The 26,499-nt window shown below is 39.5% G+C and overlaps 2 protein-coding genes across 4 annotated transcripts in view; one reads left to right on the top strand and one right to left on the bottom strand.

Annotated features, from left to right (window-relative positions):
• smndc1 (survival motor neuron domain containing 1) overlaps window positions 1-4,769 on the top strand; it is a 35,859-nt gene extending 31,090 nt beyond the window's left edge. The window contains exons 6-7 of one of the 2 annotated variants that reach the window (XM_072557049.1): window positions 878-949; window positions 4,334-4,769. In XM_072557049.1, coding sequence (XP_072413150.1) covers window positions 878-904 — 27 coding nt within the window. In that variant the 3' untranslated portion in view covers window positions 905-949; window positions 4,334-4,769. The remainder of the gene's footprint in view (window positions 1-877; window positions 950-4,333) is intronic. The other variant, XM_072557048.1, reaches the window with a different exon arrangement.
• Window positions 4,770-7,353: 2,584 nt separating this feature from the next.
• mxi1 (max interactor 1, dimerization protein) overlaps window positions 7,354-26,499 on the bottom strand; it is an 86,277-nt gene continuing 67,131 nt past the window's right edge. For both annotated transcript variants that reach the window (XM_072557057.1, XM_072557058.1), the window contains exons 4-6: window positions 16,257-16,371; window positions 15,693-15,864; window positions 7,354-14,043 (exon numbers count right to left, since the gene is read on the bottom strand). In XM_072557057.1, coding sequence (XP_072413158.1) covers window positions 13,880-14,043; window positions 15,693-15,864; window positions 16,257-16,371 — 451 coding nt within the window. In that variant the 3' untranslated portion in view covers window positions 7,354-13,879. The remainder of the gene's footprint in view (window positions 14,044-15,692; window positions 15,865-16,256; window positions 16,372-26,499) is intronic.

A 26,499-nucleotide genomic window follows, 5' to 3' on the forward strand; every position in this document is an offset into this window, starting at 1 on the left:
GTTTACCTGCACATCCAGTAATATCATTTATTGTATCCGTTGCTCCCGTTGCGGTCTCCTGTATATTGGGGAGACTGGACGCCTCCTAGCAGAGCGCTTTAGGGATCATCTCCGGGACACCCGCACCAATCAACCACACCGCCCTGTGGCCAACATTTCAACTCCCCCTCCCACTCTGCCGAGGACATGGAGGTCCTGGGCCTCCTTCACCGCCGCTCCCTCACCACCAGACGCCTGGAGGAAGAACGCCTCATCTTCCACCTCAGAACACTTCAACCCCAGGGCATCAATGTGGACTTCACCAGTTTCCTCATTTCCCCTTCCCCCACCTCACCCTAGTTCCAAACTTCCAGCTCAGTAACTGTCCCCATGACTTGTCCGGACTTGTCCGACCTGCCTATCTCCTTTTCCACCTCTCCACTCCACCCTCTCCTCCCTGACCTATCACCTTCATCCCCTCCCCCACTCACCTATTGTACTCTATGCTACTCTCTCCCCACCCCCACCCTCCTCTAGCTTATCTCTCCACCCTTCAGGCTCACTGCCTTTATTCCTGATGAAGGGCTTTTGCCTGAAACGTCGATTTCGCTGCTCCTTGGATGCTGCCTGAACTGCTGTGCTCTTCCAGCACCACTAATCCAGAATGGAGTAAGATTAGGGCCAGTCAAGGACAGTATTGGGAAGTTGTGCACGGAGTCGGAAGAGATAGGAGAAATGCTAAATAAATATTTTTTGTCAGTATTCACACTGCGAAAAGACAATGTTGTCGAGGAGAATACTGAGATACAGGCTATTAGACTAGACAGGACTCTCTGGGAAGCCAGGGAGGAGATTGCAGAGCCTTTGGCTTTAATTTTTATGTCGTCGTTTTCTACAGGAATGGTGCCATAGGACTGGAGGATAGCAAATGTTATTCCCTTATTCAAGAAGGGGAAAAGAGACAACCCTGGTAATTATAGCCTTATTTCGGTTGTGGGTAAAATGTGGAAAGGACTATGAGAGGTAGGATTTATAATCATGTAGAGAGGAATAGGTTGATTAGGGATAGTCAACACGGTTTTCTGACGGGTCAGTCGTACCTCACAAACCTTACTGAGTTCTTTGAGATGGTGACCAAACAGGTGGATGAAGATAAAGTGGTTGATGTGGATTTCAGCAAAGCATTTCTTAAGGTTCCTCTCAGTAAGCTATTGCACAAAATACAGAGGCATGGGATTGAGGGTGATTTTGTGTTTTGTATCAGAAATTGGTTAGCTGAAAGAAGACAGAGGGTGGTGGCTGATGGGAAATGTTCATCCTGGAGTTCAGTTACACATGGATCTGTTTTGGGGCCACTGCTGTTTGTCATTTTTATGAATGACTTGGATGAGGCATAGAAAGTTGGGTTGGTAAATGTACGACTAAACATGGAGTTGTGGACAGTGTGGAAGGATGTTGCAGGTTACAGAGGGTCATAGATAAGCTGCAGAGCTGGGCTGAGAGGTGGCAAAATAGAGTTTAATGTGGATAAACATGAGGTGATTCACTTTGGAAAGAGTAAAAGGAATAAAGAGTACTGGGCTAATGGTAAGATTCTTGGTAGTGTAGATGAGCAGACATCTCAGTGTTCATGTACACTGATCCTTGAAAGTTGCCACCCAGGTTGATAGGGTTGTTAATGAGGCATACAGTGTGTTAGCTTTTAATGGTAGAGGGATTGAGTTTCGGAGCCACGAGGTCATGCTGCAGCTGTACAAAACTCTGGTGTGGCCGCACTTGGAGTATTGCGTACAGTTCTGGTCACTGCATTATAGGAAGGATATTATTGGAAAAGGTTCACAGGCGATGTACTAGGATGTTGCTTACTAAGGAGGGAAGGTCTTATGAGAAAAGGCTGAGGGACTTGAGGCTGTTTTTGCTAGAGAAAAGAAGGTTAAGAGGTGATTTATTAGAGGTATTCAAGATGATCAGATTAGATAGAATGAACAGTGAGAGCCTTTTTTCCTTGGATGGTGATGGCTAACACGAGGGGATATAGCTTTAAATTGATGGTTAATAAATATAGAACAGATGTCGGAGTTAAGTTCTTCATTCAGAGAGTAGCAGGGGCATGGAATGCCCTGTCTGGAACAATAGTGGTTTTGCCAACATTAGGAACATTTAAATGGTCATTGGATAAACATATGGATGATAATGGAATAGAGTAGGTTAGGAGGCGTTTAGACTGGATGCACAGGTCGGTGCAACATCAAAGGCTGAAGACCCTTAACTGCAATGTGATGTTCTAAGTTGCACCTTATCTGTTGCTTGTTTATGATGAGTTAGGACCTGATCAAACTTGCGGTCTATGTGATGTGATGCATTGGTCTGTTAGCGAGTTTTGAGAAGATTTGTAGCTCAGGTTGAGGTTCTGGATGTAGGTTTGCTTGCTGAGCTGGAAGGTTCATTTTCAGAAGTTTCATCACCATACTAGGTAACATCTTCAGTGAGTCTCTGAATGAAGCACGAGTGGTGTAGCCCGCTTTAGATGTTTGAGTTTCTTGGGGCTGGTGAGTCATTTCCTGTGGTCTTATCATTTCCTGTGGTCTTGTCATTTCCTGTTCTTTTTTCTCAGGAGGTGGTAAATGGGATCCAAGTCAATGTGCTTGTTGATAGTGTTTCCATTGGAATGCCATGCTTCTCGGAATTCTCGTGCGTGTCTCTGTTTGGCTTGTCCTTGGATGGATGTGTTGTCCCAGTCGAAGTGGTGTCCTTCCTCATCTGTATGTAAGGATACCTGTGAGAGTGGGTCATGTCTTATTTTGGCTCGTTGACGCTCATGTATCCTGGTGGCTAGTTTTCTGTCTGTTGTCCAATGTGCTGTTTGTTACAGTCCTTGCAAGGTATTTTGTAAATGACATTAGTTTTGCTTGTCTGTATAAGGTCTTTCAAATTCATTAGCTGTGGTTTTATTGTGTTGGTGGGTTTGCGGGCTACCATGTTGCTAAGGGGTCTGAGTAGTCTGGCAGTCATTTTGGAGATGTCTTTGAAGTAGGGGAGAGTGGCTAGGGTTTTTGGACGTGTTTTGTCTGCTTGTTTAGATTTGTTGCTGAGAAGTATGTGGACTGTGTTCATTGGGTACCCATTATTTTTTAATACACTGGAGAGGTGATTTTCCTCTTGCTCTGCGTAGTTCCTCTGTCCTGCAGTGTGTGATGGCTCATTGAAATAATGTTCTAATGCAGCTTTGTTTGTGGATATTGGAATGATTGCTTCTTGTAGTTCAATATTTGGTCCGTATGTTATTTTCTTGCAGACGCTGGTTTGAAGTTCCCCATTGACTATTTGCTGTACTGTGACATCTAGGAATGGCAGTTTGTTGTTGTTTTCCTCCTCTTTAGTGAATTTTATGCCAGTAAGGGGATTATTGATGGTCTTGAAGGTTTCCTCGAATTTGTTTCGTTTAGTGAAGACAAAGGTGTCATCCACGTAGTCTACAGACAAACCAACGGAACACCCATGGGATCTCCGATATCAGGGTTCTTAGTGGGAACAGTACCATTATTTTAGATAAATGGAAGTTCATATTGGGGGATGTAGAATGGTATGAAAAGGGGCTTTTACTTTAGTCCAGTGTATTTCAATTTTTAAAACTTCTTCCTTGACACTTGTTATTTTGGGTTGTTGTCACTGATTTTGTCATGTCACTTCATTGTGCAACATTATACCATTTTTCAGTTCCAGCTGTTGTTTAGAATTTTCCTAAATGCATGTCTAAATTTTCCCTTTAACATAGTGCTAGCTGCTATCTCTACAGAGTGCTGAAAGGGAATCTGCCCCAATTTCATCACATTATTATGCTTGGCTACAATACTAATGTTGAAAATTACAGTACTAATGTATTGGTATGCGCTTTATACTTGGAAATACAGAACTAACTTTCATATTTACCTCATTCATATCTTCAAGGAGCACCCTATTATTAAATGATAGATTGCTATGACATTCTTCAAATACCAGATTCTGTACAGGATACCTTCCCCCACTTTGTAGTTGCTGTTCAGTTGTGCTAAACTATTGTGATCAAAAGTCACAAGTAAAAAAAAACTCTGTTGCATCTTTTTCTTTTGAATACTATCAATTAAGTTGCTTATTGTGTTTTTGGTTTCCAAATGTCATTTTTTTTAATGACTTTTTTTGTGAGAACAACTGTGTATGAAGTATGTGCTGTTTATGATGAGAATTGTTTTCAAAGTATTCAATGTAAAATGCAAATAAGCAAAAATGTGTTGCTGATGGATAGATTTATCATTCTTAATGACAGGAAAATGCTTGTGAAAGGTAATGGGACTAATGTTGGATTTTATTTTACAAGGTGAAGAAAAGCATTTTTGCCTCACCTGAAAGTGTGACTGGAAAGGTTGGAGTTGGCACATGTGGAATAGCAGACAGACCGATGACTCAATACCAAGACACATCCAAATACAACGTGCGGCATCTTATGCCACAGTAGCTAGCACCTGTATAGAGTATTTCCAAGATTATGTATTTCTTCCTATTTTCTTTTGTGGATGGCGTATTACATTAGTGCACTTTTAATAGTTTTTTTTTGCCAAGTTCATTTGGTCTGTCAGCACAAAAATTGTAGCTGTGAGGAAGTTAATTGTGTATAGTTATCATCCATTACTGAGGCAGGTGGAGGATTTGATAAATCAATCTTCCTATTTGAGGAAGTGTAATTTTTACAAATTGAAGTTTTTTGTTTTGTATGTATAATTGGGCAATTTTAACAAATAAACAAAGTAAAATCACTCCTGTCCTGTGTATTTTCTGGCATAAAATTTTCAAACTAAATGAACTGAGATGAGGAGCAATATCTATGCTGTTGAAAATGACTGTTTTGCTTGCAATGTCCCATCTTTGTTCCATTTCCAAATCTACTGTTAACCAATGAGTAATTATCATTCCATCCCACATTACTTCCACAAGGATTAAAAAAATGTTTGAATAAAAATGTTTCTCTCTAATGGACACCAAACTGGGAGTATTTTACCGCAAAAGAATAATAACTAAAGAAAGTTGATATTTTAAATTATTTTGTTGATTGATAAGACTGAAGGCTTATTTATTATTCAAGAAAATAAAGTAAATTGAAATTTGATGTCAGTCTTTGGCACTTAGAAAGGAGAAATTTGATGTGTAAAATTCAACAATTTTAGGACTGCGCCAATTCATTCTAAACTTCCTTCCTTACTGCTGAAAGTAATACTAATTTTAATTTCAGGATGTCAGTGTTCAAGATGATTGAATTATTTTTTGAATTTTAGGATTGATGGGGTGATGAAGGAAAGAAGTCTTTTTTATCATAGCTCACTTACTGGCTTAAGTAACATAGAACATTACAGCGCAGTACAGGCCTTTTGGCTCTCAATGGTGAGCCGACCTGTGGAACTAATCTGAAGCCCATCTAACCTACACTATTCCATTCTCGTCCATATCTCTATTCAATGACCATTTAAATGCCCTTTAAAGTTGGTGAGTCTACTACTGTTGCAGGCAGTGTTTCTCACCCCTACTACTCTGAGTAAAGAAACTACCTCTGACCTATATCTATATCCCCCTCAATTTAAAGCTGTGTCCCCTCATGCTGGCTATCGCCATCCAAGGAAAAAGGCTCTCACTGTCCAATCTATCTGACCCTCTGATTATCCTGTCTCAATTAAGTTGCTTCTCAACCACCTCCTCTCTATAGAAAACAGCCACAACTCCCTCAGCTTTTCCTTGGAGGATCTTCCCTCCATAACAGGCAACATCCTAGTAAATCTCCTTTGAACCCTTTCCAAAGCTTCCACACCCTTCCTATAATGCGGTGACCAGAACTGTGTGCAATACTCTAAATGTGATCGCACCAGAGTTTTGTACAGCTGCAGCATGATCTCACGATTCTGAAACTCAGTCCCTCTATCAATAAAAGCTAACACACCATGTGCATTCTTAACAACCCCATCAACCTGGATGTCAACTTTCAGGGATCTATGTACATGGACACAGAGATCCCTCTGCTCATCTACACTACCAAGAATCTTACCATTAGCCCAGTACTCTTTATTCTTGTTACTCCTTCCAAAGTGAATCACCTCACACTTGTTGGCATTAAACTTCATTTGCCACCTCTCAGCCCAGCTCTGCAGCTTATCTGTGTCTCTTTGTAACCTACAACATTCATCACTATCCACTCTACCAACCTTAGTATCATCCACAAATTTACTAACCCATCCTTCTATGCCCTCATCCAGATCATTTATATAAATGACAAACAACAGTGGACCCAAAACAGATCAGGTGCAGTACCCCTAGTAACTGAAGACCAGGATGAATACCCTCTGTTTTCTTTCAGCTAGCCAATTTGATCCAAACTGCTAAATCACCCTCAATCCTATGTCTCCGTATTTTGTGCCATCACCTACTGTGGGGAACCTTATCAAATGCCTTACTGAAGTCCATATACACCACATCAACCACTTTCCCTGCCTCCACATGTTTGGTCACCTTCTCAAAGAACTCAATGAAGTTAGTGAGGCATAACCTACCCTTCACAAAACCATGTTGCCTATCCCTAATCAACTTATTCCTCTCTAAATGTTCTCTCTTATAAGTTTACCCACAACTGAAGTAAGTGTCACAGGTCTATAATTTTCAGGGTTGCCTCTACTCCCTTTCTTGAATAAGGAACGACATTTACTATCCTAATGTTTTCTTGCACAATTACTGTAGACAATGACAACATAAAGATCAAAGTCTTGGCAATCTCCTCCCTGGGTTTCCAGAAAATCCCAGGATGAATCCCATCCGGCCCAAGGGACTTACCTACTTTTACTATTTAGAAAGAGATCCCTTTGGATTGATCAAATAAATAGTGGTACTATTTACACATAATGCAACTGCTGTAAGTTAAACAACTGAATCAGTGAAATATGGTAAGTTTGGGTGCCTTAAGTCCTGTATTTAACATTTACAATCAATTTATATATTATCATAGTTGTAAGAGTAATCACTTATTTTTGCAACCGCTGACAAATTTGTATATTTCACTTCTTAAAATAAATCAGGTCAACCAGTAAATTGGGAGAAATATTTAACAAGAATCACTGTTGAAAATTTGCACAAGTGAGATAAAGTCTGTCGTGCTTCAAAAAACTGTCAATATCAATGATTGAGAATTTGAGTCAGAATCATGTGTGATATGAGCTAGAATCTGGAGAGGAAATGTTGAGATTTGTTTTTCAGACATAAGTCTTTAGTATATTTTAGACCTTTATATATACTTTGACTACCTTGCACTTGTCATTGTTCCACTGAATAGCTCTTAATGCAGGTGGCACAAGTAATACAGTATTTCACAAAATGAAGTTTTATTTTATGCTTTATACAAGAGGTAAATAAGAGGTTTATCTACAAACACAGTTAAAGCAATATTTCAAATTCAGGTAGCTTGGGGGAACAAGTGTGCTATTAGTTTGAACCAGCATGAAGTAAGTCTTTACACATATACATTGGGTATTCAGTGGGAACAGACAGGCTACCTCAATGATATATCCTGGTTTCCCTGTCACTGCATTCTATTTGAGACTTGTTACAAGCCTCATTTTGTACACTTTGCAGCATGTTGATTCAAGCTATAAATGTTTATCAATAATTATCTGTTAAACCAATGTTGAAATTATAAATAGCACCCATACTGACACCAGTGCAACTTTCATTACGACCAATAAATGTATGCCACTGCTGTTAAATTCTGTTGATAACTATTAATAAATGTGCTAAATTCTAGACTTGGGTACTACTACACAGTTACCTTTGGAGGGACTTGGTCAGTGCTAATGTTTATGGTCAATTAATGCTGGCTTTTGGAATCAAAAATACCAGTTGCTAATTGGGGGGAGGGGAGGAGGAGGAAGAAGAGAAAGACAAAAGAACAATAGCACTACCCAGATGCTTTCACTGGAATACAATGCTCTACATTTTGCTGTTTATAAACAACAGTACTTGCCTCAATTACTGACAGCTGAGATAAAAGCCATATTTTTAACAATTATATTTTTAAGTTCATATAATTTGAAAATTGAATGAGATTTTTCCAAGTGGAATCTGTTTAATAGTCAGTTGCCAAGTTACTGTGAGAGGAAGAGTAGTGTATCTTGATATGACAAGGTCCACCAAGTCTAATGAGGATTTATTTTTAAACATCAAACTTTCTCTATATGAAAGTTGAGTGTTCATGAAAAGCCTTAAAAACTTGATTTGGTGTCCCACTTTAGTAAGGAATACTATTTTCTAGATAGCCTGAAGCCTTTATTTATGAGTGGCAGATGTGCATGTTCCAGCAAGTTGAGAGAGCTGCCAGTGCTACACAACTGTTTCAAATTCTGCTGTAAATATTGCAAGTTTGAGGCAAATTCTGTAGGTGGAAGGAAAATACTTTGTAAAATTATGTTCATGGTAACTGAACAGTGTTAGTGTGTAAACTCTGAACAGCACCATCTCAAAAGTTGCAAATGCAATCTGTGTATATTAGGTTAGATAAACATAGTGATAAATGGCAGGAAACTAAATGGGAGAGGCAACCTCTGGTGTATATTGAAATTTTCCTCAGCTTATTCAGTATTTAACTAAATCTCAGTACTTACAGAAAATATGAATAGGTACATTATTGAAAATTTGTGATAAACTTGTCAATACAAATCACAAAAGAATTAAAATAATTTCTTAATACATATTGTTCCTCAAAGTATATTTCAATTATACAAAAAAACCAAAGAACCCCAGATGCTGGACATCAGAAACAGAAATTGTTGGAAAACCTCCAAGTCTGGCAGCATCTGTGGGAGAAAACAGAGTTAATGTTTTAAGTCCAAATTCTGAAGAAGGGTCATTGAACCAGAAATGTTAGCTCTGCTTTCTCTCCTTATGGTAGCAGACCTGCTGAGTTTTTTTCCCCCAGTAATGTCTGTTTCCCACCTATTGCAGATTAATCATGTATCTAGAGAGGTGGGAAAGAATCATTATTTTTATTGTTAAATTATTTCAGTTTAAAACAGTATCATGCAATCGTCCTTTGAAGACAGTGAACAACTTAGTTGTTCCAACTTATTTTGATTGCAACTTGTTTTGGTGTAATTTTGGAGGGGAATTTGTCAACAGAAATTTGGCATATTTGTGCAGGGATAATGATGTGGATAATCAATCAAACCTGAGCAAAATATTGAATCTGCAATCTGCTTGGTGCCATCAAGATAGGTAATTAAAGTGTAGCTTACTATTCAGGTTATAATTTGTCTACTTTTCATGAAATGAGGTGATTTTTAGCCAGGAAGTTAGTAGGAAATATCCAGGGACTAATGAAAATTTGAAGTCCAAGATTGACATGAGTCCTTTCAAACAGTTGAGATTAATGAGGTTAAATAATTACCAAGCATTTCATATTTTGCAAACTTAGCCTTCAAGTCAAGTAAGCAAGGTGTGAACTGAATAAGCAAAAACTTTGATCAGTTTCAATTCCGAACATCAAATGTGACAGGTCCTGTCTTATATTCTAAGAATTGATATTTTATAGAAGTTTGTTCCTATGCTAATATTGCATCAATTTTAAAATGGCTATGGTATTTGGATGAGCGTTTCTGCAGTTTTATTTCTCCCAAATGAATGAAGAAGAATGCACAATTGCTTTTTTTTTCATCTGGATGACAGAACTTGGATTAATATAGTGGATTTGGGACTTAGCAGAAAACGATGTACACTTGTGCTGGATAACAAACCAGTCTGATGATCACAGGCTTGCAAGTACCTATACTTACCCTTCCTTACAAATTTGGTAGATTGTAAGCTAATGAAATTGCAGTATATTGTTGAGCACTTAATGTTACTAGATAAGTAAGCATTCTACCAAGGTATCAGATTTAATGTAACAAGTTTTGAATTCACCATGGACTTTCATAAAAAGGGATAATGTCATATTTTGTTAACATGAATCAGAGTTAACTATCATTAGGTAACTGGGCTCCATTACTTGCACAGTCTCCAATTTTTGTTTGGTGTACTTCAAGTTTAAATTGAGAGTATACTCAGGCATTATTGCTCATTTCGAGATGGGAGTGAATCAGGTTACTTGAATTTTTCCATTTATTTAGCCATTCTTTTCATACTTTAAAAAAAAATACAGCTCAGTTTAATTTTTCTTAATATCTAAGGAGGCAAAGTTATTCTCAAATGCATTTGAAGCGCATCAGTGAAACATATCATGATGTAAGTTAACAGCTGGCATAAGTGTACAAAAGTTGCAATGTGTACAATAGGAGAGGGGAGAAAGATGTCTATGTTGGGCTGCCTTTACATAATGCAGGTATGGGAAGATTATAGGTCTGTCCTAAAAGTGTACTTATGTATATTATTCCTTGTTGCACAATTTAACTTCTGGCATGGAGGCCATAACAAATGAAAAATACTCAATACTGTATCTGGACATGGGGCTGGACTCTACAGAGGAATGCATATGTTGCTTAAATGTAATCAGATATTGTCATCAATTCAGTGCATATTTGCACAGGCTTAGAACAGGACAACAGTTGCACAGAGCTGCTGTAAAACCAGCAGCACAGATTTTGTACTTTAAAATTCAGATATCATGCAGTGGCACCAATTAAGATGGGGGGAATCTTCTTTCCATATTATCCATCTTAAGTAAACTGATACAAAGCATTACTACTGGTATGAAGAGTATGATCAAAAGCAGTTCAAAGCCCTGCATGCTTTGTGAATATTAACTAAAGTTTCTTTTTCTCCTTTGCTTCTTCAAAGAGCTAGTCATTTTAATCCATCATAAAAATAACCTATAACAAAACCCACAAAGCGCTTGGAAATTTTAATTGTTGCCAATTATTTATTGCTGGCTGTTACTGCTGAAAGTAAGGGCAAAGATATCACATGTTCCTATGCATTTTATCAAACTTTAATAGCATCAAAATACTGAAATAGGTTTGAGTATTTTTTGCAGTATCACAGTAATGATGTAATTTAAGGCTTTTCTGGTAGTATTGTGCCATTTGTTGGACTTGTGTTCTCACCCACAACTATGATAGTTTTTTTAACCTATTGTTAAATTTTCTGATTCCCAAAATTATCAACCTTCTATACACACAATTTCCATTACCCATGATTTTATTGCAAGTTGTTTGAAAGTACACAGTAACTGGATCTGATTAAGTGGTCTATTGGGAGATTTGGATACACATATTAAAACATGTAACTGTTGCATCCAAAGTGGCTTTTGACAAAATTCAAAGAATGCTCCAGCTTTACTGAATGCTCAACATTCAAATTTGTTAAGTCATATTACTAAAGTCAAACCAAGAACTCGAGTAATATTAACTGAATCTGCCAGTCCTGGCCAATTTGCTTTACCGTTTTAGAAGATTAAGGTACTGTACAACTTCAATTGCAAGGAGCTTGGATGATAGCCAGGTTTACTTCTAAACAATCTTGAGTGAAAGCAAGAAGCACAAAACATTGGATTTTCGTAATCAGTGAAATCAGATTCAGACAATATCTATAGGATATGTCTTATGTAGACCTATGGACGTTGCTGTACATTATTAAGTGTAATCCTACAAATACACAGGAATCTCTGTTGGTCTATCAGTTACAATCCTGTAGCTGAGTGCTCTGATTAATAAAAAGCTGCCTTTTGTTTTACATTCAGGTTCTGCTCACTTAAGTGGCAGAGAAGGAAATTAAAAAAGTGAGGATGTTTAAAATATATTGCAAAGCTGCCAGGTAAACGTACTGACCATATGATAACTAACTAAACCAAATTGGGCTGGTAAGAAGGTAATATAATCGACCAAGTAAGCAGTTCCAAATTTGTTACAATTATATCCCAAATAACTGTCATTGAGTAGCACCAGAATTAAATTTTTTGTATTAACTTTTTTAATGTGAAAAAATTGTAGAATTTCTCAATGTGAAATTCTTTTGGCTTCCTTTCATAGTTTTGAGTTTGGAACTCGATAGAAAACACTAGTGCAATTTGAAGTATTTCAGCAACATTGTGTTTGTAAATATTTATACAAGCTCAGTTAAAACTGTAACCTGTTACAATTCCTCCTGTAGAGGCAAACAAATATACCAAGGATGACCAGATTTACTTGAAGTTTAGATCTTCTTCAGATAGACCACTTCCAATTATGTAAGCCACACCCAACACAAAGAACCTATGCTTGGTTTCTGACCTGAAATGCTTCATAATAGTGTGAAACTGAAGGGCTGTTTGAGTATATGCAAGTGCTTTCTTATCTACTGAAATAAAAAGTATTTATTTCCCAAATAAATACTCATTTCCCAAATTGTTCACTGGTCGATTTTAAACTCCTGTTTCTAGCACAGAATCTCACCCATCAAGAGCGCATATTGGCAAATCATGGGAGTAACTACCCATGCATTTTGGTCAAAAGTTTTAATGGGTGAAACATTGCGCAACACAACTGCAATATCCTGGTAAGCACTTCAACTCTAGGAGCCTTAGAGTAGTGATTATTTTCCAGGGCAATGGCATTGCAAAAAAAAAAGTCAAGCCACAACTCTTTAGAAAATAATCATTGGAATATTTTAGATGAAAAGAAGGCCTATTTTTTCATTTTTAAACTAAATTTAAGTATTTCTGATTTACTGGATATTCAATGGGCAAAATTTAAATTCAAACACGGCGACCTTGGGGCCTAATAAAAGCTTAGTGGTTTTTAAATCTCAGTTAAAGATAATGCACTAACTATGCAGGCTGTAGACCTGAATCTCTTCCTAATGCTCCTATAGTTGATACCAACATATTTTACCATAGCAACAGTAGAACCTTTCACTTCTCTATAAAAACACCATTAAGTGTGCTGCAACGTGCACGTATGCCAACAGCTTGAACAGATACAAAGCTTATAGGTTTCTATTCCTGCAAAGCTAATTTAATAACTTTATCGGTTTGCAGGCTTCAAGTTCCTGCTCCTGAAGGAGGTGGAGAGGTCAGGGTTATGCTTATAGTAATCAGGCCATTCTATTACAGAACCAAGGTTGGAGTGCAGTGCAGAAAAAAGATTAAGATTGAACTATTTTTAAGCTGCTCTTGAATACATGCAGGGACAACTAGATAAGAGACACTAACTTCATGACAACACAATGCACAACTTAGAAGGCACAACATTAGCACAAAAAAAAACAAAAGAAGAAAACAGTCCTTAAGATGTAACTTCATAAAACTTGACATCAAAAAGGGACTGAGAACACTTTTGTTTCGTTCACACCAAATAAAATCAGCTATAAATTACCAATTTGGTAAAATGTTCTTTGATCTCTATTTGGGGTTTTTTTTTCTATAGTAAACAGATTTTTAAACAATCTGATTGGTGAGGTCTCCACAAAGAGAACATCTTTTCTGGTTTTTATAATGGGAATGAAGACCTCCAAGTGCAGGTTAGAAACAATCGGTCAGGAAGTCAAACTTTCTGACATTGTTCAAATCACATCAGAACTCTGGGCTACACAACAAGATGCTCTTCAGCTTAAAAGTGCATTTTTTTTTTATAAAAAAGGTTTGTATCTTCCAACTAAATTGACACTAATGGATTATCTGCGAATACACAAAGAAAGAATCTGAATAGTGGTCATGCTTTGTACCCACAATGCTATGCACTATGTGCTAGTTCTTTCCTTGAAACAATGCAATGTAGGTCAGTACTGGGTGAGTGCCTTGTGCATAAAGCATTGTAGTACAAATGCATGTCCTTAACCTATTGTTTTTCCACAAAAGTCCAAAGCTGAAGTAGCCAGTCATATTGTGATCCCTCAGATATATTTGCAGGTAGCTTCAAGGTTGTCCTCTTTAAATTGATGAGGACAGCTTTATGCTGCAGCTGGAGTAGCCTTCATCACTACCAACACTTTGGAGGCTGCTGTGGTCATCAAGGTCACTGATGCTGGAAGTGCTAATATCGTCCATGTCTCCATGGGAGAACTCTGTGCTCTCAACATCCACCTCAATCTCTTCTGGAAATAAGCAATGGCAAAACATTAGTACAGTCGCAGGTAATACTGTCAAATATGTATTTTTTGAGATTTAAGTTAGCAAACTAGACCCATACGTTTGCATTATAGAGTGATTTGAGAGGCTATGCTCATGGTGCAGTGTTGGCTCAATACAAACATGGTGAAAGTAAGGTAGTGTAGTCCTAAACCCTGTGACCTCAGTCTTGACTCAGTAATGCTCAATACCAAATGTTTCAAAAACTACCCCTTATAAATAGAGCCTAGTTCCTGTACCTATAGAATAGGAGACAGAGAGTCACATAGTTTGGAAACAACTTGTCCATGCCGATCGAATTTCCCAAACTAAACTAGTCCCACTTGTCTGCGTTTTGTCCATATCCCTCTAAAACTTTTCCTATTCACATACCTGTTCAAATTTCTTCTAAATGTTGTAACTGTTCAGTCGGTCCTGATATAACACGATAAGTTCTGTTCCCGTGCAACCCCACGTTATAAGAAAATCATACAATAGAAGCACCATTTAAACTAACAGAGCTGGAATCATGTTATAGCCAATACAGATAATGAAAGTTCGCGTTCTACAAATAATGGTCTAAATTCTTCAATCGCGTTGTAGCCAATTTGCATTGAAGAAGTGTGTGTCATGGCAGAACCGACTGTACCTGCATCTACCAGTTCCTCTGGCAGTTCATTCTACACATGAACTCTGAAAAAGTTGGCCTTCAGGTTCCTTTTAAATGTTTCTCCTCTCACCCTAAAAATGTAACCCCTAGTTTTGAAATCTCCCATCCTAGGGAAAAGACTTTTGTTTTTCACTCTATCTACGTTGCTCGAGATTTTATAAACGTTGATAAAGGTTATCCCTCAAGCTCATACACTCCGGTGAGAAAAAGGTCCAGCCTGTCCTTATAACTCAAATGGTCCAGACCCGGCAACATCCTGGTAAATGTTTTTCTGCACCCTCTCCAATTTAATAATAAATTATTTCTATAGCAGCGCAACCAGAACTATACACAGAATTTCTAAAATGGCCTCACCAATATCCTGAACAATCTCAACATGACATCCCAACTCGTATATTCAATTGTGCTAAATGCCTTAACCACTCTGTCTATGTGTGACATAACTTTCAAGGAACTATGTTCCTGAACCACGAGGTCTCTCTGTTCATCAACACTGTCCAGGCCCCTACCATTAACTGTACAAGTTCCGCTCTTGGTCATTTTACCAAAATGCAATATCTTTCATTTATCCAAATTAAACTCCATGTGCCACTCCTCAAGCAAGTTGGCCCAATTGATCAAGATCCCTTTGTAATCTTAGATAACCTTCTTCACAGAGACCAGTACTCTTCCTAATGCATTAGATTTCAAATGATGTAGTTTATAGTCTTAAACTATTTACCACCTTAGAATTATTATTTCACCCATAAAACAGCCAAGAGGCATATAATTGTACAATTTGCTAACGTTTCAGGAAATATATCCTTTCTAATCCTTCATTACGAGCTTCAGCTCACTCATGTTGATCTTTTCATGCAATAGGTTAGGATCATGAGCAGACATTATTATTATGAGTTTTAGAGGTGATAAAATGCATCACTATTATGTAGAAATTGAGTATGGTCACAAAAGTTTATGAAAGACTACCTCGTTCTGAATCTGAACGATCAGAGAAGACAGTGGACCCTATGCTGTCCATTCGTATTCGTTCATTTTCTGGCAGACCTTGTAGCTGTTCCAGCCTCCTCTTTAAAAAACGATGTTCCCTTTCCAGATGCTCAATCTGGTACAGTGACTTCCTATCCAGCTCTTCAAGTTTCTATAGATTAAAGACAAAACAAGGAATTTGGTTTAACCGATCAAGCTAATCAAAGGACTGAATTGCCAGTTTAAACATCAGAATTCACAGCAGTAATTTTAGACAGGTCATTAATACAAGTATATTGACATCCAACAGAGGGGAATCCCATCACTGTGATTAGGAGAAAGCTGTTTACAAAAAAACATTTGATTAAATGCTTTAGAAATTGGAACTTGGTAATAGTTAATAGTTTTCTCATCTTTTATGACAGGAGCAAGAGAGTAACATTCCATAATAACTTATTCATAGCATGATACAAATGACCATTATAATTGTAAAAGAGATTGAAAGATGTTAAGAATTTGTTAGCACCTGACATAGAAAAATGCAGTAATACAGTCTTGCTTTACCTTAATGTGTGCTTTGGCTTTGTTGAGTAAACCAAGAGTAGTGTGCCTGGTACACTCTGATCCCAGTGGTATAAGTTCCTTCAATCGCTCTAAACAGAGACGAAGGTGTGCTCGCCTGTTAACAGAAACACATCATCTTGTTGAATACTCAACTAATAAAATGCCGACAGGAAATATCCACTGTCATTAAATATAAAATAACCTAGATAATATTTTACTTCAGACATCTAATATTAATTGTCCACCAAATAAAACAAAATGTTAATATTTTCTTTGTTGATATATCAGCAGCTTTGTTTCTTTGTGGAAGTTTCTTTGTACAAAATAAGTCCACATCAAATATTTCATTTCGAACTTAGTGAAACATAATGAATAACCTGCAAATTAATATTTATAATAGTTACAAATATTGTAATTCCTGAAATAAACTGCAGATTACTTTTCAGGCTCCAAATTGGAAAGGTGCAAAGAACGCCATTAGGAATTAGGCTTTCTTACAATTTCACATTGGGAAGTTAGTTTTCTTGGGTCCAGAAGAGATGGCCGAAAACATTGGCCACCACTGCGAATATCTGAAGTTCCACCATCTTAAGCTTGAGCCCACAGGGCCAAGTCGTTGTGAGAATGGCTTGTCGCAAAAAGGGGAGGTGAGGTTACAATGAGGCAAAGGTAGGAGGAAACATCTAAGGGATGCAGGAGGAGGTCTGGAAAGGAAGTCACTGATGGAAATTCCACCCTCAGTTTCTCAATTGAGGACCAAGAAGGGTGATCTGCTAGGCTTCACCTCATCCCTAAATTCCTGCACTGGCCCCAAAATTGTGGTTAGGCAAGAAATGAACCTTCAATAATTTGCTAGTAGAACATAGAACATAGAAAAATACAGCGCAGTACAGGCCCTTCGACCCTCGATGCTGCGCCGACCGAAGCCTACCTAACCTACACTAGCCCAATAACCTCCATATGCCTATCCAATGCCCGCTTAAATGACCATAAAGAGGGAGAGTCCACCACTGCTACTGGCAGGGCATTCCATGAACTCTCAACCCGCTGAGTAAAAAAAATCTACTGCTAACATCTGTCCTATACCTACCACCCCTTAATTTAAAGCTGTGTCCCCTAGTAACAGCTGACTTCATTAGCGGAAAAAGGTTCCGCTAAGTAAAGGGCATCAATTTGTGAGAGGGCAGATAGGCCACCCTCAGCCTCATTGTCCCCTCCCCTGAAAAAGATGAGGAATTTCTTCAGCCAGTGGTTGGTGAACCTGTGGAACTCATTGCTACAAAAGGCTGTGGAGGCCAAGTCATTTCATGTATTTAAGACAGACAGAAAGAGATCGGTTCTTGATTAGCAAGGGGATCAAGGATTACAGCGAGAAGGTAGGAGAATGCAGTTGAGAAACACATCAAATGGTGGAGCAGATTCGATGAGCCAATTGGCCTAATTCTTAGGGTCTTTAATTTTTTTTTGTTTCTTCAAATTGAGCTTCACTCTGTCAAAGTACTATATGAATCCTATTCCCAAATATTTTCCTACAGATTTCTGAAAGGTAATTTCAAACATGTAAATTGATTTTAAATCCAAAATATTTGGTTCAATTTTATCTACTTTTTAAAATATTTCTAAATTGATAAATCAAACTATTGGGATTTGTGTCCTATTTACATTGATTGGTCACTGTTCAGTTTATTGTGAGATGCCAGAAACCACTCAATGTACTTAGATGTAATACTTAGCAGCAACATTCAAATGTGCTTATGAATATTTAGCTAGTTGAGTAGGTAAGTAAAACTTATGCTACCGGAGACTCGAAAGATTCCAAAATGAAACTCAGTCTTTGCTGAATAGCAGATTCACTCCTTGATGGTAGTAGGGAAAATCCTTACAGGGGTGGAAATATATACAGTTTCTCACTAAGCAGGGATCATCATCTAGTAACCCTCATTATGAAGCTTGATTCATTCCCACTGAATGGACATAAAACTGCAATGTTTCCTAACAATAATATGATTTAATTATAGAAGTAGGTACACTGTGCCTTGAATGAAAGTTAAACAACCTATTTTAACAGATTTATTGAAATAGGTGGCATCATAAACTCAATTTGTAAAGTTTAGGTCAACATGGGATTCAGAGTGAGCTTGCCAAATAGATACATAATTGGTTTGATGGTAGGAGACAGAGACTGGTAGTGGATGGTTGATTTTTGGATTGGAGGTCTGTGACCAGTGGTGTTCTGCAGGGATCAGTTCTGGGTGCTCTTTTGTTTGTCATTTATATAATTGATTTGGATGAGAATATAGAAGGCATGGTTAGTAAGTGCAGATGACACCAAAATTGGTGGCATAGTAGACAGTGAAGAAGACTCTAAGAGATTTACAAGAGGTTTTGATCAAACAGATCAAAGGCTGAAAAATGACAGATTGAGTTCAATCTGGCTAAATGAGAGGTATTGCATTTTGGTACAACAAACAATGGTAGGATTTATACAATTAATGTTAGGGCCTTAGTAGTGTGGGGTGCTTTGAAGTTTTGAACTTCAAAGAAGTTTGTTTCACATACAGGCAGGCTGGTCAAAAGTGTGTTTGGTACGCTTGCCTTTATTGCTCAGTCCTTTGAGTACAGGAGTTGAGAAGTCATGTTGAGGTTGTACAGGACATTGGTGAGGCCTCTTCTGGAATACTGTGTCCAGTTCAGAGCACCCAGTTATTGGAAGGATATTTTTAAGCTGGGGAGAGTTCAGGAGAGATTTACCAGGATTTTGCTGGGTAAGATTTGAGTTATAAGGAAAGGCTGGATATGCTGGACATTTTTTCACTGGAGCATAGGAGGGTGAGAGGCGACCTTATACACATTAATAAAGCATTGAGAGGTATAGATAGAGTGAATGGTAGTTGTCTTTTCCCTAGTTTGGGGGATTTTAAAATTAGAGGGCCATTTTTAAAGGTGAGAGGAGAGGGATTTAAAAAAGACATGAGGGGTAAATTTTTACAGAGTGATTCATGTGTGGAATGAAGTTCCTGAGAAAATGATGGATGTTTAAGACATTTGGACAAGTATATGAATAGGAAAGATAGGGCCAGGAGCAGGCAGATGGAACTAGATTAATTTGGGATTATGTTCTAAGGGTCTGTTACCACGCTGTACATTCAATTAATTAGTAATTTGTGGATTTAGTCTCAAAACTAATGATAATAAATAGCATAAAAATTGTTCTTCCTAATAACAAGTGCCATTGACTGATAGCCTTGATTTTACTGTTTCTTTTATTGAAATTTTGAAGCCAGAATGTACTTGGATATTTAGCTGGCTGACAGATGTAGGGGTACAGTGGAGTACACCCTGGCAAGTTTCCACATTCACTTGTCCAAAACCACCATAACATCAACAGCAGGAGGAAAAATGAAACCAGAGTGCCCATATTTGAATGATTTGACTTGTGTTGTGCATCAATGTATGCTGGAGTGCAATAACACTATGGTTAATTATTGGAGTCGTTACCCTGGACTATTGATCTAGTGACAAGTTCAAATCCCAAAACAGGCAGCTGGGGAATACAAATTCTGTAAATTAATGAATCTGCAATTAAAAGCTTATCTCGGTTACGGTGTCTATAAAAGTTAGACATCATCATCAAAAACCTATATGATTCACTAATGTCCTTTAGGGAGCAATATGTGCTGTCCTTTCCCTCATCTCTGTGAGACTTCAGACTTAGCAATGTGGCAGATTTTTAGACTATCTTCTAAGGTGACCTAGTTGGCCATTCAGTTGTAACAACTGTTAGAATTAACAAACAATTTGTATAAAACCCAAGAAACCACATAGCATTGCGTTAGACAAAGATTTGCCCAGCCAAATGACCTAGAGGATCCTAATTAATGCTTGGGGCTTGAAGCAAAATCAGAACAGCTCTTCCACAGACTAGACAAGCCACAGGCTGAAAGTCATACACCAGCAATCATGCCTTACAACTAATATCTCAAACTTGCCCATCGCCATTCCTAGATTTTTAAAAACGTTCTTGGAAATATATTGCCGTTCCTTCACTGTTTTTGGATCAATTCCTGGAATTCATTCCCCAAGGGCATTGTAGGTTAACCTTTGGACGGGAAACATTGGCATTACTGGCTGGCCAGCATCGATTGCCTGTCCCTTGTTGCCATTGAGAAGATGATTGTGAGCTGCCTTACTGAACTGCTGCAGTCTACATGCTGTAGGTTGTAAGGCATGATCGCTGGTGTATGACTTTCAGGCTGTGGCTTGGCTAGTTTGTGGGAGAGCTTTCAGATTTTGCTACCAGCCATCTTAAGAGTAGGAATTCCAGGATTTTGACCCCAAAACAGTGAAGGAATGACAATATATTTACAAGTCAGGATGGTGAGTGGCTTGGAAGGGAACTTGCGGACGCAGGTGTTCCCATACGTCTACTGCTCTTGTCCTTCTGGATGGAATTGATCATCCGGTTTGGAAAATGCTGCTTAAGGATCTTTGGGGAATTTCTGCACAGCATTTTGTAAATATTACACAGTACTGCCCGAGTGCTGGTAGTGGAGGAGTGGATGCTTGTGGATGTGGTGCCAATCAGACAGGCTACTCTGTTTTGGATGGTGTCGAGCTTTTTATTGAAGCTGCACCCATCCAGCCAAGTGGGGACTATTCCATCACGCTCCTGACTTATGCCTTGTAGGTGGTGGACAGACTTTGGGGAGTCAGGAGATGACTTACATGCTGAAATATTACTAGCCTGAAATGTGCTCTTGTAGGCACTGTGTTTATTAGATTAGATTCCCTACAGTATGAAAACAGGCCATTTGGCCAAACAAGTCCACACCAACCCTCCAAAGAGTAACCCACCCAAAGCCGTTCCCCTACCATATATTTACCCCTGAATAATGCACATAATACTATGGGCAATTTAGCACAGCCAATTCACCTGACTTGTACATCTTTGGATTGTGGGAGGAAACTGGAGCACCTGAAAGAAACCCACGCAGACATAGAGAGAATGTGCAAACTCCACACAGACAATTGCCCGAGGCGGGAATCGAACATGGGTCCCTGGCGCTAAGAGGCTAACCACATTGAGCAACTTTGCCACCCATAAATGTGGGAAATCCAGTTAAGTTCCTGGTCAAAGGTCATCCCAAGGATATAGATAGTGGGGGATTCAATGATGGTAACAGTACTGAATGTCAAGGGATGTTGGTTAAATGGTTTCTTACAGGAAATGGTCATTGTCAAGTGCTACTTGTGCCATTTGTCAACCCAAGCCTGGATATTGTCTAGATCTTGTTGCATTTGAACATGGACTGCTTCAGTCTCTGGGGAGAGTCATGAACAATGCTAAACAGTGAATGCACAATCATCAGCAAGCCTTATGATGGAAGATCATTGATAAAGCAGCTGAAGAAAACTAGGCCAGGACAATAGCCTGAGGATCTCCTGCACATATATCCTGGAGCTGAGTTGACAGACCTCCAATAACCACAACCATCTTCCTATATGCTAGGAAAGACTCCAATCAGTGGAGAGTTTGTCCCTGATACCCAATGAATCCAGCTTTGCTAAGCCTTCTTGATACCACACTTGATCGAAAGTGCCGATGTTAAGGGCTGTCACTCTCCCCTCCTCTCCGGAATTCAGTTCCTTTGTCCATGCTTGAAGCAAGGCTGTAATGAGGTCAACAGCTAAGTGGCCTTGATGGAGCCCAAACTGAACAGGTTATTTGCTAACCGGGTGCCTTGATAGCACTGTTGATGACACCTTCCATCACTTTACTGGTTATTGACAGTAGTCTGATAGGTGGCAATTGGCCAGGTTGGGTTTTTCCTGCTTTTTGTGTACAGGAAATACCTGGGCCATTTTCACATTGTTGAGTAGATGCCAGTGCTGGAAGAGCTTGGCTAGGTGAGCATCAAGTTCTGGAACACAAGTCTTTAATGCAATTGCCAGAATGTTGTCAGGGCCCATAGCTTTTGCAATATCCCGCCTCCGACTGTTTCTTACCATCATATGGAGTGAAACAAATTCACTGAAGACTGGTATCTGTGACGCTGAGGACCACTGGAAGCTGCCGAGATGTATCATCCACTTGGTGCTTGCTGCAAATATATTAGCCTTTCCTTTTGCAGTCATAGTCATACAACAGTTCCTCAGGATCAAGGAGACTCCAGCTTGATAAGTTCTGAGATGGATGGCAAATTGAATGCAGAGTTTGTAGGCTCTGCGCTGAATGGTTTGACTGATGAGGTGTTTCAAGGTGATCTCTCAGATTTTCAACTTTGCCAATATACTGAAGTCTCGATGTGTTTGGCAACTTTCCAAGAAATCATCAACATTCTGGTTCATCTGGTCTCATCGCTCATGAGTTGGAGGAAATGTAAAATTTCTTAAGGGATACTTGTGAACATCTCCAAAGCATTTATGCTGCCCTGCTGTGAATCAACAGTCACGATGGCATGAATTCAGCAGTTGCGTTGAGTATCTTAATGATATCTCCTGTCTAGCAGAGCTGGTTTTGAGCAATAAGAGCTTTGTTGGTGGGCTAGACATTTGCCTTGGAAGAGGTTGTTGCTATTGAATCACTTTCTTGTCACTGGCCTTGAAGATACTGGCCAAAGACATTGATGATGGTCCAGCTCCAGAGCTTTGAGCTGATTCCTGTTGATTGTCCAGGCCTTCAAGTCATAATGGAGTGATCATTGCTACCCAGGAAAACAGGTCTCCGTTTTTGCACAAACCCTCTTCTCCATTTCCCTCACTGCATTACTCCATTTCATTACCAGGAAATCACTCTCAGACATGGAATAATCTACTGAACAGATAGATAACTGTTTAGTTTATGCCATCAATCCAAAGCTGTAATCACACCAACCTCAGTCACTGTGAGCTTCAGTATGCACATGATGCTTGTGTATCCTCATCATCTCTGGGCAAGTCCTATCCTGCTGTCAGCCAGGATGCACCTACCAGCACAGTGGTATACAGTCAAGAGAGGGTAGCCGTGGGAGTCCACACTGAGTCCATGCTCAATAAAGTCTCATGACATCAAATCAAGCATGGATAAGTAAACCACCTGTCGATTACCACCTAATGTCCTCCCTCTGTTTCCTTCATGTTGGACAACATTTTGACAAAGCAATGAAGGGTAGCATAAGTAAAGGATGTGCTCTGGATGTCAACATTGATTTCCATCAAGAGTGGTTCAGCGGTGCTACTACTGATTAAGCTATCTAAATTCTGAAGGAGATATTTGACATACTAAACCTGCAGTAGACAAGCTGGAGGTTGAAAGAACACAGCAAGCCAGGCAGTATCAGTAGGTGGAGAAGTCGACATTTCGAGTGTTACCCTTCTTCAGGACTGGGGGAAGAGTGAAAGGGGAGCTGCAGATAAAGGGGGTGGTGGGGCAGGGTGATGAAGTGGGGATAGGTGAAGACAGGTAGAGGGTACAACCTGGTTGGCCAATGGGAGGAATGAATCTGGTGAGGGGCTGAGAATGGAGTCGTGGAATGGGAAGGAAGGTTACTTGAAATTGGAGAACTCAATGTTGAGTCGTCCAGGGTGTAGGCTGCCCAGGCAGAAGACGAGCTGTTCCTCCAATTTGTGGTTTGGTTCGTTATAGCAAAGGAGAAGGCCAAGGATGGTCATGTCAGAAAGGGAGTGGGAGGGGGAATTAAAATGGGCGGTGACCCGTAGGTCTGGTTGGCTCCTGTAGGCCTGGCTGAGATGCTCTGTGAACCGTTCCCTAAGTTTATGTTCGGTCTCCCTGATGTAGAGATGACCACATCGGGAGCATCTGATGCAGTAAACTAGATTGGAAGAGAGGCAGGTGAACCTTTGTCTCACCTGGAAGGACTATATGGGGCCCTGGATGGAGGTGAGGGGAGTGATATACCAGCAGGTTTTGTATCTTTTCCAGTTGTGGGGAAGGTACCTGGTGGTTCGGAGGAGGTTGGTTGGGGGGGGTGGGTGAAGTGCAAACCAAGGACTGTCGAAAGTAACGGTCCTTGCGGAAGGCAGAGAAGAGTGGGGAAGGGAAGATGTTCTTGGTGGTGGGGTCTAGTTGGGGTTAGTCGAAGTGTTTAAGGATGATATGTTGGATGCAGAGACTGGTGGGGTGGTAGGTGAGGACAAGTGGGACTCTGTCTTTATTGTGGTTGGGGATGGATGGTTTTAGAGCAGTGGAACAGGGAATTGAGGTGGTGTAGTGGAGGACTAACCTGCAGCAGGTAAACAGACAACTACTAAAATGAAAGAAAACTTCTCATTCTCACCAACCTACCTGCTGTCAACACGTCTATGCATTACAGAATTACCACTGCACAATTCTTTTGAGACCAAGAGCCTGTACCACCAGATGCTCTCTGTTGCTTTGTACACCCTGATCACCACGCTAAATGAATTGATTCAGAATAAATCTAACACCTCAAAACTGGGCTACTATATGGAGTTCCGAGCCATCAGTAGCAAGAAAATTATATGCCATCACATCTTATAACCTCTTCTGCCTTCACTATCAAGCAAAGCTATGACCTTAATTCCTGAAAGTATACAAGAGTATGACATGAGCAGCATCAGTAATGGAATTCCGTTCAACATGGTTGCCCACAAGTGCATGTTTAGTGAGTGAGGAAGGATCACAGGCCAGGAAAATGAAATGGTTAGCCTCAAGATGGAGAGATCATTGATCAGCTAGGGAGGCAATTGCAGTATCAGGTTAGGGATATTAGGATATTGCGGTTCAGAGATAAACCAGAATCAAATAATAATATTTGGGATTTTTGACTTGGTCTAATTTGGGTACATCTCCATGAAACTTTGGCTACCAGAGATCTTTTGATCCCATGATTACCTACACATTAAACTGGTGTCCCTCCACTGAAGAGTCTCATTGATATAACAAAGGTAAAAAACACTGTAGCACAAAACTTTGTAGGACTGTTGCAGCGAGGAAATTGTCACCAGCCTCCATGCTGATGACAATGAATAAACGTCCTATTGCTTGTGTAAAGTAGTATTCTTCAGTATTTTGACAGGCCTGGTAGTCAAATGGTTTTCAGGACCTCCTCCATTTTCATCATGGTGAATACTTGAACCTTTCAGGAGGCTTTTATATACAGTAATTAAATGGCACCAATGCCATAACGTTCAGCTGAGGACATATCCCACTGACTTGCATGTTATCTTGAAAAAGAGGTGGTAAACAGATGGAAAACAATGCAGCATATCCCTGTTCAATTTTCCACTTAACCTGACCTACTGTAAAATCAGCATGGGGCGTCTGAAAATTTGGACTAAGATATCTGTAAGATATGTATTGGCAAATGACTAACAAAGAAAAATATTAGACTCCATTTACATGTTCTAGCCTCTCCAAACAGCAAGTAATCATACTCAGTCAGCTAATGATTCTTTGAGTCCATCTTCATGGAGGATGACTAATCTGTGGAAAGGGGGTGCAGGTGAACATTAAAAAACTGAAGAGATGCAGTGAGAGGCAGTCACACAGTTAAGCAATCAAACTGCTCACTCCACAGTAGCCCCCTGCAGCCAGGAGTGAGATTGAGGACATTGTTGGGGAGGAGCTGTGTGGGTGGGGACAGATTGAGGTTCTAGAACATAGAACATTACAGCACAGGACAGGCCCTTTGGCCCTTGATGTTGCACTGATCTGTGGAACCAATTTGAATTCTGAACCAATCTATCCTACACTATTCCATTTTCATCCATATGTTTATCCAGTGACCAGTTAAAATTGGCGAATCTACTACTGTTGCTGGCAGTGCATTCCACACTCCCATATTCTCAGTAAAGAAACCACCTCTGACATCTGTCCTATACCTATCACCCCTTAATTTCAAGCTATGTTACCTCGTGCTAGCCATCATGATCAGAGGAAAAAGGCTCTCACTGTTCACCTGAACCAACCCTCTGATTATCTTATATGTCTCAATTCAGTCACCTCTCAACCTTCTTTTCTCTAATGAAAACAGCTTCAAGTCCCTCAGCCTTTCCTCATAAGACCTTCCCTCCATACCAAGCAACATCTTAGTAAATCGCTTTTGAACCCTTTCCAAAGCTTCCACATCCTTCCTATAACGCGGTGACCAGAACTGTACATAACACTCCAAGTGTGGCCGCACCAGAGTTTTGTACATCTGCAACATGACCTCATAGCTCTGAAACTCAATCCCTCAAATCAATAAAACCTAAACACACCGTATGCCTTCTTAACAACCCT

This window comes from Chiloscyllium punctatum, chromosome 38 (genome assembly GCF_047496795.1).
Source record: "Chiloscyllium punctatum isolate Juve2018m chromosome 38, sChiPun1.3, whole genome shotgun sequence".
In the NCBI taxonomy this organism is placed as follows: Eukaryota; Metazoa; Chordata; class Chondrichthyes; order Orectolobiformes; family Hemiscylliidae; genus Chiloscyllium; species Chiloscyllium punctatum.